The following is a 12,393-nucleotide window of genomic DNA, read 5'->3' as shown; positions in this document are numbered from 1 at the left end:
AATTAAAATGCAAAAATACTAGTCAACCTCAGCATAAATTAAAAAGCAGATTTCCAGCAGAATTAAACTGAAGGAAAGGAAAAGAATGTGGAAAGCAACAAAAAAAGTTTAAGCTAGTTCTCATTTGTCTTAAAAAATAAAGCTTACTTGAGCTGTTGAATCCAAGGGATGATTCTTTTCATATCATCATTCACAGATTTTTCTATGTCATCCAGAGTTGCCTGGTCTAAAAGGATAAAGCTTTTCATTAGTTGCTTAAATGAATAAAATCTTTTATACATAAACCTTTCAAAGAATGAAATAAAAAAAAGTAAAATCATTTTTAAAAGTCTTATTTTTTATCACAAATATGAGGTCAAATAAACAACAAGGAACAATTGAAAAATTTAAATGATCACATATCATAAGTTATGTTTGCCTAATTTTTGCCCATATCAAAACTAAGTCAAATTTTAGCCACATTAATAGGAGTCAGCCAAGTTCTCCTTCCCCAGGTTACTTCTTGGAATAACAACAGGCATAGTGATGCATGGAAACAATGGTGGAGAAGGCTTAACTCTCAGTAAAACTAAACACAAAGCTAAAATTAATTTTAGGGGAAATCTTTTCAAGGAAATGTTAATGTATTAAATATATTAACTATCATAGACAATATTTTGAAAGTGAACAATAACACAAAATTTTCAAAGTTTTTGATAAGTGAACCATTAGTTCTAAAAGACAAATGCATATTCAAATTGGGGCTCAAGATTATTAACCTCTATGAGTTATAAAAATCAACATAATGTAACTTTTTTATAACACTAGTGGGTGAACTGTTAGAACAAGTTTTTAATTCAATAAGCTTGCTCTGTTTGGAGGAAATTTATTGGGGGGTGGGGTGGAGGAATGTAACATTTTAGTTTCCAAAATTATTAAAGTGTTTTAATCACAGATATTTTCATATTAAAATGCTACAGAGCTTGGTTTAGATATAAAGTAAGACTTCTGTAATTCCAGAACAATTTCCTTCTTTAAAAATTATAGGCAGGACCTGTTAGGTAAACAATTAGCTTTTTACTTTGAAGCATAAATACTAAGCAAATTCCAAATTCTTAAAATATTTCAATAACACTGAAATACTACAAATATCGTGGTAATATATTAACAGAAGCAACAGCTCATTTAAGCTTAGGGTTATTCTTTCTGTCATATGTCATATCCTTTCATTGTTGCCACTTCTTTCAACACCAAATTCCTGAGAAAATATACATCTTTTCCATTTTAATAGACATGGATTAAATAATTATACAACACTGAGTGGCTAATAATTTATCAACCTACCAAGTCCATAAAGCATCAGTTGGAACATTCCAGAATGCAAGTCTACAAAAATATGTAGACATTCTGAGCGGCTACAGGGCTCCAAGATGGGAACAACAAGAGTTGGAAGTGCAGTCTCTATGAATGCTAAACAGCCAAAAGTTAAAATTTACATCTCCATATTTTTAATTAAAGATCAACTTAAAAAAATAATAACATAAATAAATTATGTCCCTGATACATGCCAAAAACAAAACAGGGAAGTTTGTTAAATATGGGACACTACTATATTATAAATAGGAAGAATGCAATTTTCAAGTAGAGATTAAATGTAAAAATAAGAAAGAAAAAATATATATCTTTTGTTGGAATGGAATACAATTAGCCTTTTGGTATCTACTTACTACTACTTACTACCCTACTCAGTGTGCTATTATAATGTTAATTTTGAAAAGATTTCTTTCAGGCAATTTCTCCCCATTCCTAACCTCACCTTCCAATTACAAAGGGAAGAATAGGAAAGAGATATTTAGGAAAACCTAAATATCTTGTTAAAAAATCCTAAACTATCAGAAGGTACTGAATGCATATACACATTCAAAAAGTCAAATTAAAAACAAACAAAAAAAACTTTCATTTTAAAACACCTCAAATTTAAATGTACACTTTAGTTTAAAGTCACAGAAGAGACTGGAATGTAAGCAATTGCTATATGTATATCACAGAGCTAAGTGCTTCTAAAAGGTCCAATTAACTTTTCTTTTATTGCCCCAATCACACATAGCAGAAATTCAGAGACATTAGCAGGAAGTACATGCAAACCAAGTGCCAGTCAGACCAAGAATAAAAAAAGGCATTAGGAAGTTATGGGCAAAAAATATTATGAAAGGACAGCTCTAATGATCTAAGCCCTCTAGAATAATGGTATAGCGGAAAGAACATTGTTCTCAGGAGAATCTAGTCCTGATTTTGCCACTAATTAACCAACTCTATGACAACGGGCAAGTTGAATCCTTCTCTGTACTAATTACGTCAAAATCAAAAAACTAGGACTGGAAACAACTCTAGAAATCATCTGGTAAAACCCCCTGATTTTTCAGAAAAAGAAAGGGAGGGCCAGGGAGATTAAATGATTTTACCCAAAATAATACAGCTACTATCCTATCCATCAGAGCGGGATCTGAACTAAGGTCTGTTGATTCTGGAGTCAGTACTCTGCCCACTGTACCGCAGCCCCTCAGAAAGGAACAAAATTATCTGCTACTTATCTCAGAGACAACTGTCAGGATAAAATGTATATACTATAGCTGTCCTATTAGATTTTAACCTTCTTAAGGGTGCAACAATTATATGCATACAACACACACTTAATAAATGCTGAACTGAAAAAAGATGCTTTGAAAAATGTATAGTATAGTTCAAGATTCAAATACTTCTACTTCTATTGCTATTATTGTATTATTCTTAATTCCTATTATCTGAAACATCAAAATCTCATTAAATTAAAAAATGTTGACAGTTCAAGCACAGCTGGAATGTAGTTTCCTTTCAAGTTAACAAGGAAAATAGGATTTACTAAGTAAATTATTGGGAATTAGGACTTCAGAAAAAATATCTGATACACGTGAAAAATCAGAAAAACCTTTTTTATTATAGGATCATTAGATCAGATTGAGAGTTGTAAGGAACATTAGCGCTCACCTAGTTCATCTCCCCTGATTTTACAGCTGAGGAAACTGACACCCAGAGAGGTTATCAGAGGTAAGACTTGAATTCATAAATTAAATGTTCCTTCCAATATACCATGCAGCCTCCCACTTTCAAGTATATTTTATTTAGCAAGCATTTATCAAGTGTCTATTACATAAAAGACACTGTCCTGGGCAGAAGATACAAAGACAAAAATGAAATAGTTCCTGTCCTTAAAAACTCTACATTCTACTGGGGATTACAACATGCAAAAAAAAGCAAAAAGATAAAAAGACAGAACCCTAATAACTAGAGGGAATCAGGACAGGTTTCATACAGGAATTAAGTTGAACACAAGCTGAGTTTGAAGGAAGCTAAGAATTCTACTTTGTCTTATTATATGTAATTGAAAGCAATAAAATCAAATTTATTTTTATAATAAATTGGATATAACAAAGTCACATTAGCTTTCTGCACTCATCTGAATTCACAGTCCTTTAAAAATCTAATGAAAAACACTCAAAGCTTCAATTCAAATATATGCCAGACATTGGGCTTAAGGGGCACACAAATAATTATCAAAGCATGGTTCCTATCCTCAAAGCTACTGATTTTGTACTATAATTATTACTACTAGTCTATATTAAGTTTCAGGGCCAAGTTCCCCCCCACTACTGGTCCAATGAATGGGGTGACCCTTGCCAAGTCATTTAACTTCTGAGTACCCCTAGCAACTTTCTAAGACTACATCTTGCAGAAAAGTTATCAATGTGCCCAGGTCCAGGAGCTGCTAAAGAATATATCTGATTAAATAAAAATAACACCAGCATACATATACAAAACAGAATTTCTACTTAATCAAAGTCTAATCCTTGAATACAAACTACTGTATGCCAGCAGTCAAGTAAGTTGAAATCACATTTTAATGCAAAGCTTTCATAAAGAATGAACTTATTTCAAAAGAATGAGTAAAATGTTAATAAAAAGGACATACAATTTTCATTGGCATTGAAACCTTTAAGAATGGACTTCAGTTCCTGGAGTTTCTGATGAGACCTTGCATGTACACTATCAATTAAAAGTTTTTCTATTGATAAGTGATCAATCTGCAGAAATAAGAAAAATAGAACTTCTTAAGTTTCTGTTAAGAACTTAAACCCAAATTAAGAGAATTTAAAACATTAAAATTGATTAACAATTCATATCTTTATTTTTAAAATCTTACAATCGTCTTGAAATAAATACACTTGCTAGGTAATATTATAAGAGTTCCTTGAGAATATTTTAAAGCAAAATTAGCCAAAATTTCAATAATTTAAATGTGCTTTTTGTGAAAAGGCTAAGCTAATTTTCAAATTAAATTCAATTTATGCATTACATCTAAAACTTTATAACATGCTAATAGAATATATTAAAAAAAGATAAACTTCACAGTTTGCAAAATAATATGAAGAAATTTCACAATCCAGCTCTGTTCTCATGTATAATACTAGCAGGTCACAATGTTTTCAAACCTTAGTTCTGTCATTTGTAAAACGGGGATACTAATCTTTACATTAAATCTGTACTAGAATTTGTATCTGTTGTCTCATTGCAGCTTGCTCCCTGCTAAAAGTTTCTCAACCAGTTTATCCAAAGTATGAAGAATTTGGGGGCCCACAGAAAGTGGTTACAACTACTTCCCATGTTTCATCTTAATTAGTAGATAGTAACAGAGATAAAATCCCAATTGCATCAAGTACATACTGAATATTTAGTACTTTATACCTTATACTTCCCAGGACTCATAAGTTATAATGAGATAATTTCTACAGAGTGCCTTTTAAACCATATTTGATCCAGATCAGAGATTTCATCTTTGTAAGAAACTCCGTGTGAGGCAACTGTCCCTACCAATGCAGATCAGTAACTACCCAGCAATTTATATTCTCTGCAGCCTTGAGAGATTAAGTGACTTGTCCAGGATCATACAGCCAATTATAGTGGGATTTGAACCAAAGTCTTTAATTCGGAGACTAACTATGCATTATACTATGGACTCTATCTTTTTAAACCATAAAATCTTTTTTTAAAGTGGCAATTTCAGGGCCTTGGGAGCTATAAAAGCAGGAATTTACCTTGAGTCCTTTGCTTTCCACCCTCCCTGTCACCTCTAGCTCCCCAGTTTCCCAGTACTATGTCCTGCTAATGCCTTTCTCTCGCCCCCATGGATGTCACTATGGAAGAAGAGTCCTAGGATGACAGGAGTGAATTTAATCAACAATACCCTGGCAGCCTCATCTAGATCCAAAGGAGTCCCCTGTGACAGTCTGCTTGAGACCCATGAGAGTTTCACGGCTATAGCCTGAAGTCCTAAAAAAAGGCGGCATGAATTCCTGACTTAGCAGCCATAGTCATTGTCACGTTGTAGTCTCAGTTTTCTTTACTTGAGAACTACCATGACATGTACCCCCATGAACTGAGAACAATAAAACCCTTCCCATGGCTCCCCACTCCTTTCCCCACCTACCCTCGACTCCTAAGCCATGCCCTTCCCTCGATCCTCTTCCCTCCCCACATTGATTGTCAGGGTACTGGATGCTGCTTCAACCTGGAATCTTTAGGAATTGGGGCCCAACAATACCCTCTCCAACCTTCAGCTGCTAGCCTTTGAGGCCCAAGTCCAGATTTGTCCTGAGCCGAGGCCAAATCCTGAATGGAATCTGAACCTATAGCAGCAGCAAAACTATGTACTTTGCACAATGTGTCTAAGGGCCCCAGAGTTCTAGGCTCCAGGACCATATGGAGACAGGCCTTCCAGGTCATTATTTCTCTTCTTACTGAAGCTCTCAATGGCAGAGGAAGCCTGGAACCACCGCACCTACAGATTCTCCTAAATACACTGACTGTGGAACCCCCTTCTATCACAGGAAAAGCTACCTCTCTTCAGGCACAGATGCCTGCTTGCCCTCCTTCCTAATGCTCTCTACATTTATCTGTGAGGGGCAATTAGTATAAGTATCTAGCAGCATGACCCTTTGCCAGCAGGGTTCAGGCCTGTGAACCACCCCCAGGCCTCTGCTCTGCCTTCCCCCACACAAGTCAAGCTCTCCCTCCTTCCCCTCCCCTTTCTTATTGTCCTTTACCCCAATTTCTTGTTTTTTTTTCTATGACTCCTTGAGGTTCCTACCTGCTTTCTGAGAGACTTTGGAAAAATTACTCATTTTCTTGGGCCTTTTTTCTTATGTTAAATGGAAAAATCTCCTTACACTTAAAATGATATTTTAGTGAATTTGAAATGATCAAATTTCAAAATTAAATGGCAATTTCTACCTGGAATTACTATCATATATGTTTTATCCCTTCTAGGCTGAAAATTCTGAGAACTAAAATTAACCAATTCTCATCTCTGGATTCCCAAAGTCTTCCACATAATAAGTTTAGCAAGTTTCCTAAATGGTTTTAGGAAGAGTTTGTTGAAGAGTTTCTGATAAGTCTAGTGTATTCAAAATAACATAGATTATACTCACTTAAACAGCTAATACAAATATATACTTACTTTCATGGCTCTATCTACTAATTTGGAGTCAGAAGCTGGCAGAGGAGGATCATGAAAAATTTGTAAAGGTTTGGAGACATCATTCTCATCAATTTTGATTGTGACCTTGTGGACAGAGGCAATCCCTGTTTTTCTCCCAAGGACCTGTTGGCTTAAAAGAAAACTGAAGTGTTAAGTATGTTAATGTTTGCTTTGAGAACAAACTTTCGATGTTACAATGCATTTTTGAAAGCTATGTTTCATGTTACATTTGTATTTATTTGCTTGACATTTTCAGCTACCATGGAGGTAAAATTTAAAGTACATACAAAACAAACTTCTATGTTTATCTGTGATATCATTTCTCATCCTTTTACAATAAAAGAGTAATATCAGTCATACATTATGATGAAGAATGCAAGGATAGTAGCTATCTAATTGATACTTATTACAAAATCCTAAAAAAGAGAAAGTTTTATCAGTATACAACCTTCTGTAAGAGATAATTTTAGAGAATGTCAACATTTCAAGTGTGTGTGTGTGTGTGTGTGTATAAACAATTTATTTTAATTATGTTTGTAAAAAGTATGCAAGATGTCTCAAAATTCTTATTGCAGTTTAAAGCAATTAAGCCATGAAAGCTTAAAACAGCTAAGTTTTTTGGGACATTTGTATATAAAGACAGGAAAATTCAACAGATTAAAAAAATTATTATTTTTTAATAATGAAAGTTGTCAAATAATTAACAAGTTCTTTTAAAAATCCAGCTTAAATTAGAAGAGAAATATATTGTTCATCAAAGTTTTGAGAATTGTGAACAAGTCAAATATAATCAAAAAGAAATGTTTATATTTTAGAGAGGTATTGGTCACAGGATCATGAGCTGAAGAGACTCAAATGTCACTTAAATGATGACGATTATACATATATAACAGAAATGAGAAATAGAAAAATGTGATTTAATAGCAAAAGGTAAGTGGAAACAGTTTTACTTACTTCCAAACTGTGAGTGAGAGGCACTTTCCAGCATGATACTTCTCTACTTGAACAAGATCACCCCAACGTTCTCGAATTAGCATTAGAGTTTGTGAATGTAATACTTCTAATTGAAGTGATAAACAGAAAGAATCTGATAAACAAAGTTAAGAACAAAAGCAAAAGTCTCTTATTCAAAAATTATTGGCTACTTGTTTCAATCAAATAGAGGTGTATCTTATTTTTAAAACAACACCTGACAGAAAAGTTGGCTAGAAAACAAATTTATATTGTTTGAATCATGTCATCTCACTGACTTACATAATAGAATTAGGAGAAAGATCTTGGGCCTACTTTTGGCCCTATCACTACACAATATAAACAAATAGCAAGTAATGGAGTCAGTCCCTCCTACCAAATCTAAAAAACCAGGTTACAAAGTAAAAATAACTTTTCTGCTTTCACACAAAAAAAGTTATAATACAAATAGCAGAAAACATTCCCTAAAGACAAATCAAACAATCAGTAAATAGCCTACCACAGTTAAGGATTAAAAACAAAAAAGATAATGAGAAAGCTGTATCTGGAACTACCAGCTTCTATTTTCAAAAAGATACGTAGGCAATTATACATGTCCTGAAGAGGTTTGTCATCAGCAAACAGCCTAGATTGGACCAACTGATGAATAAAGCTGATCTGCATACTATGGACCAAAGCCCGACCATCTATATTAGGAAGAAGAAGCAAGAAAAACAAATTAATCACAATTTTACAAATTAGGGAATGTGAAAACATTTTTACAAGTATATGATAAAAACGGGAGACTAGAAAGCTGGCCTTAAAAGATCTGGGATCCAAGTCCTGACTGATGCATCCTGTAAAACTACAAAAGTCATTTAAACCCTCACTTCTCTTAGCAAATGTGCAATGCATGATCTGAAATAATAAAGGAAATTTCTTCAACTGAGAATTTCTTATCTAAATAAGTCACAAGACTGTAGTCTCCATCCTCTACATTACATGATAAAAACATTACATGATAAAAAAATTTACAGGAAGTAAAGAGAAATAAATACTATAGGAATTGAAATAAATAGAAATGCAATCTGTTGTCAATGGAAACCAAAACATACTTCAAAGACTAAAAAAGAGAAATACATCTTTTTAGTAGATTTCATTCATTAACAGTTAACTGTGATAAACTTCCAAAAAAGGTTTAAAAAGAAAAAAAATAAAGAATTATTATTATTCCATAGAACATATTTCTATGAAAAGTAATGCCACTATAGTTTGGTAGATAGAAAGTCAGCATTGGTGCCTAAAAGACTATAGCCTGAGTTTTGCTTCTGACAAGTACTGAATACATGTTCACAGGGAAGTCACAAACTAAGTGACTCAAGCAACTCTCTATGATTAAAAATTACTGAAATGTCACTGATATGCAGATGTGAAAATTATAGGTCCAAAAAAAAGGGTGGGGATCAGGGAGAAGTTACATGTTTCAGGTGTAATGGGAATTTCTGATTCTTGATTTATCAATCTCATCTGATCAAAATCTGATTAATGGAATAATAATGTTAAGTGAAGATCGGTTCCCTTTCTCTTTCTCACAGATGCGAGGTTACTGAGTTGACCAAAACATGACCCATGGAACATTTCCTATTTTACTTAAATCCTTAAAAATTCCTTAGATAAGGAGCCAGAGAACACTCTAAACTGTCCCTGATTTCTTGTTGACAAGTAAATCTTCTTTCTTAATCAGCCTATTTATGAACTTCTAAATGTAGCTTCATCTGTAACCTGATATTGGAATTTATTTGACAAAGTCTGTTCTCCCAGGGGATGTATGAGATTAAGACTTTATTTAAATGTATTTAAATTTTATGACATTGGTGAAAACATTTTACTATGAATCTACCTTTTCTTTAATTCTTATAGCATAGGAAGAATGTATAAGATTGCAATACGTTTAAGAATTATCTCTGTCACTGAAGTAATTTTGTGTAAATGAAGCCTGGCTAAAATCCTCATGAGGGTTCAGAGGTTCTGAATAAAGCCTAAATGTATGGTTATAAACATAAGAATAAAACCTATGTTTTTATTTTGATAATTTCTTCATTGTGGTGAATATGTTTTGGAAGCAGTCACCTGCTCCATGAAAGAGAAGATATTTCTCCTATAACACAGGGGTACAAAAATGATAAAATACTTTAAGAATAACTTTTCTGGATTTACCTCCAGTCTCCTTATCTTCAACCAGAATTTCCAATTTGAGAAGACGCCAAGGGACATCAGGATCATCTCCCATTACTGTCAAAGTGGCTTCAAACTCTCCTTCTACTCGAAACTTTACCCGACCATTTGCTGCAAGATTTTTATCAGAGTTTAAGAGTAAAAAGGAAGAAAAAAAAGAATTTTTCTTGTTTGCTTACTGAATAAACTTTTTTTTTTCAGTTTAGATAAGAGAATTAAAATACAGTAGAAAAATATTTGTGACAACACAACATTTAATAGGCCTACACTAATTGTTTCATGTTCTTTTGTTTCATTACTCCAATTCGACTGCAAAGGTCAACAGGCAGGGACTCTATCTTTATACTTATTTATGTTGCACCCCATAATTTACAAATCTAATCATGTCACATCCTACTTGATATATTCCAGTGACTATCTATTTTCTCTGGGATCAAATATAAAAATTCCTCTTTTCAACATTTGAATTTCTCCTCCATGGCAGAAATGTTTTTTCCTACTCATGCCCACCTTTTGGATCAACTAGTTTTCTTGGAAAAGTTCAAGTGTTTCCTCCTTAGTATTTCCTACACTGCCTTCAAATCTAGCTTCCAGTAGATTCCCCTCCCAGGTCACTTTCTCCAAGTGAGCTGCCTGTGTATGTGATCTCCTCCAGTCTGAAGGCAGGGACTGTAGTTCTGTCATTATGTCCCCAGCACAGGCCTGAAACATCTGAGGCACTTGAATGCCTGAATTATCTGACAGACTAGCAACATGTTACTTCTCTGAAAACCATAGGTGCTAATTATATGTACTTATAAATATTGTTTTATTAATGAAAAACAAGAAAAGAATACTTTTTCTGTCTGCATCTTCCACGTTCTCATTATTCTTTTTCTCTTGTACTATCTTTTCAATCTCTTTTTCTTTTGTCATGCCTCCATAATTCTCTACTACTTTCAAAGTGAGAGGTCTTACCAGATTGTAACATATGATATTATGTTAATATTTTAAACACTTCAAACTCAAGCTGGGAAATCATTTAAACAAAATTACTCTTTAAGAGAAAGTTCAGATCCATACCCACTGTAAGATTTGCCAGCTGAGGAGGGAGATCTGTAGTTACTAGTCGATGTCTAAGAATCTGGTTCAGCTGATGAAGAGTGGTCTGTTTCTCAGTTTTGGTAATAGGATCAGGAGGAATGATTTTATCCTGAAAAGGTATATTTAAAAGCCAGTTTAGAAAGATACAAAATGTTATTTTTCACATGTACCTGAGAAAACCCAATTGTTTTTTGACTTTGAATTTGTTTTTTTTACAAGAATCAACATTTGGTTTACAGGTTACATTAGTTCTATCTTCTTATTCTATTCTTGGAACTACTTCAAAGTAAATGCACTAGGTTATACTTTAACACTAATACTATACTTTCAAGTAATTAATTCCATTAAAAAATCATGGGCATAATTAGTTTATGGCATTTTCACTTTAAATGTTTATTTTTCAGTCCAATAACTTATTTCCATATGTCTTCCCCAAAGGGCCCCAAAATAAAATAAATGATTTTAAGGTAGTTGTATTTTAGTTCCAATTAATTTAATGTAAAAATATGTTTGTATTGGCAAAATATAATACTACCAAGTAACCAACATTATAGAAAAAATGTTTTAAAAATATACTAAAAAACTCTTACCCTAATGCAGGTTGGTAGACGTGGATAAGACCCAGTGGTCAATACATCAATGGCATAAGGGATAGCAAAACTGGGTAGACGTGCATGGACCAATGCATCTCTAGCCAAGGATGCCAGACGATCAGCAGTGTCGACAAAGAGGATTGCTTGTTGATCTAAAAAGCTTGATATCATCTTTAAAGGAAAGTATAAATGTTATGCTTCTTGAAATCTATTTAATCTTCATCCTATTTACCAATTCTTAGGTTAAAATGTTAAATAAAAATAATGAAAATTAAAATATTTCTAACGCAATATAATTTAAAAGACAAAAAAATGAAAAATAGTTGCCAGAAAGATCATTTAACACTACCCTTTTGAAATCTTCCCATTTAGTTTCTCTTTCTTATCTACAAGTACAACAGAAATAATGGTTATGTTAAGAATGCTTGGGGCAGCTAGTTGGTGCAGTGAATAGAGCACCAGCACTGAAGTCAGGAGGACTTGAATTCAAATGTGATCTTAGACACTTAACACTTCCTAGCTGTGTGACCCTGGGCAAGCCAAAAAAAAAAAAAAAAGAGGATTGCTAAATAAAATTTAGAATCTTTTAATCTTACATACCGAGAGGTTGAAAATATGTGCTAATATGCAGTTTTTTAAATTTCATCTGTGATCTTTTTTCATTAGTGTAGGGAGTTCCTGGAAAGGAACTTCCTTTGGCAATATAGAGTGCTATTTTCTAGAGTCTCAGAGCAGCCTAGGGCACTAAGAAGTTAAATGACTTGTCCACAGTCACACAGAAAAGTTGGAACTTGAATCCATGTCTTACTGACTCTTGCCATTTTTTGGTCACTGCTGTGCACTTCTTTATTATGGTTAGAGGATAGGAGGTAGGGCATAAGAGTCAGGAAGACAAAAGGTTTCAGCTTTATCTCTAACATGAACTTTTAGTGCCTCAGCAACCCTTAAGATAATAAGCTATAGCATGTCTGCGTTGGTGGT

At 33.4% G+C, this 12,393-nt stretch overlaps 1 protein-coding gene across 1 annotated transcript in view; it reads right to left on the bottom strand.

Annotated features, from left to right (window-relative positions):
- Positions 1-12,393, bottom strand: part of MED14 (mediator complex subunit 14) — a 60,256-nt gene that overhangs the window by 35,419 nt on the left and 12,444 nt on the right. The window contains exons 4-12 of the mRNA XM_051985025.1: positions 11,410-11,583; positions 10,799-10,928; positions 9,719-9,847; positions 8,101-8,208; positions 7,505-7,637; positions 6,530-6,680; positions 3,986-4,097; positions 1,324-1,449; positions 148-226 (exon numbers count right to left, since the gene is read on the bottom strand). Coding sequence (XP_051840985.1) covers positions 148-226; positions 1,324-1,449; positions 3,986-4,097; positions 6,530-6,680; positions 7,505-7,637; positions 8,101-8,208; positions 9,719-9,847; positions 10,799-10,928; positions 11,410-11,583 — 1,142 coding nt within the window. The remainder of the gene's footprint in view (positions 1-147; positions 227-1,323; positions 1,450-3,985; positions 4,098-6,529; positions 6,681-7,504; positions 7,638-8,100; positions 8,209-9,718; positions 9,848-10,798; positions 10,929-11,409; positions 11,584-12,393) is intronic.

This window comes from Antechinus flavipes, chromosome 3, assembly GCF_016432865.1.
Source record: "Antechinus flavipes isolate AdamAnt ecotype Samford, QLD, Australia chromosome 3, AdamAnt_v2, whole genome shotgun sequence".
NCBI lineage: Eukaryota > Metazoa > Chordata > Mammalia > Dasyuromorphia > Dasyuridae > Antechinus > Antechinus flavipes.
The sequence above is the reverse complement of the archived record's forward strand: the minus strand, read 5'-3'. Positions and strand labels throughout refer to the sequence as shown.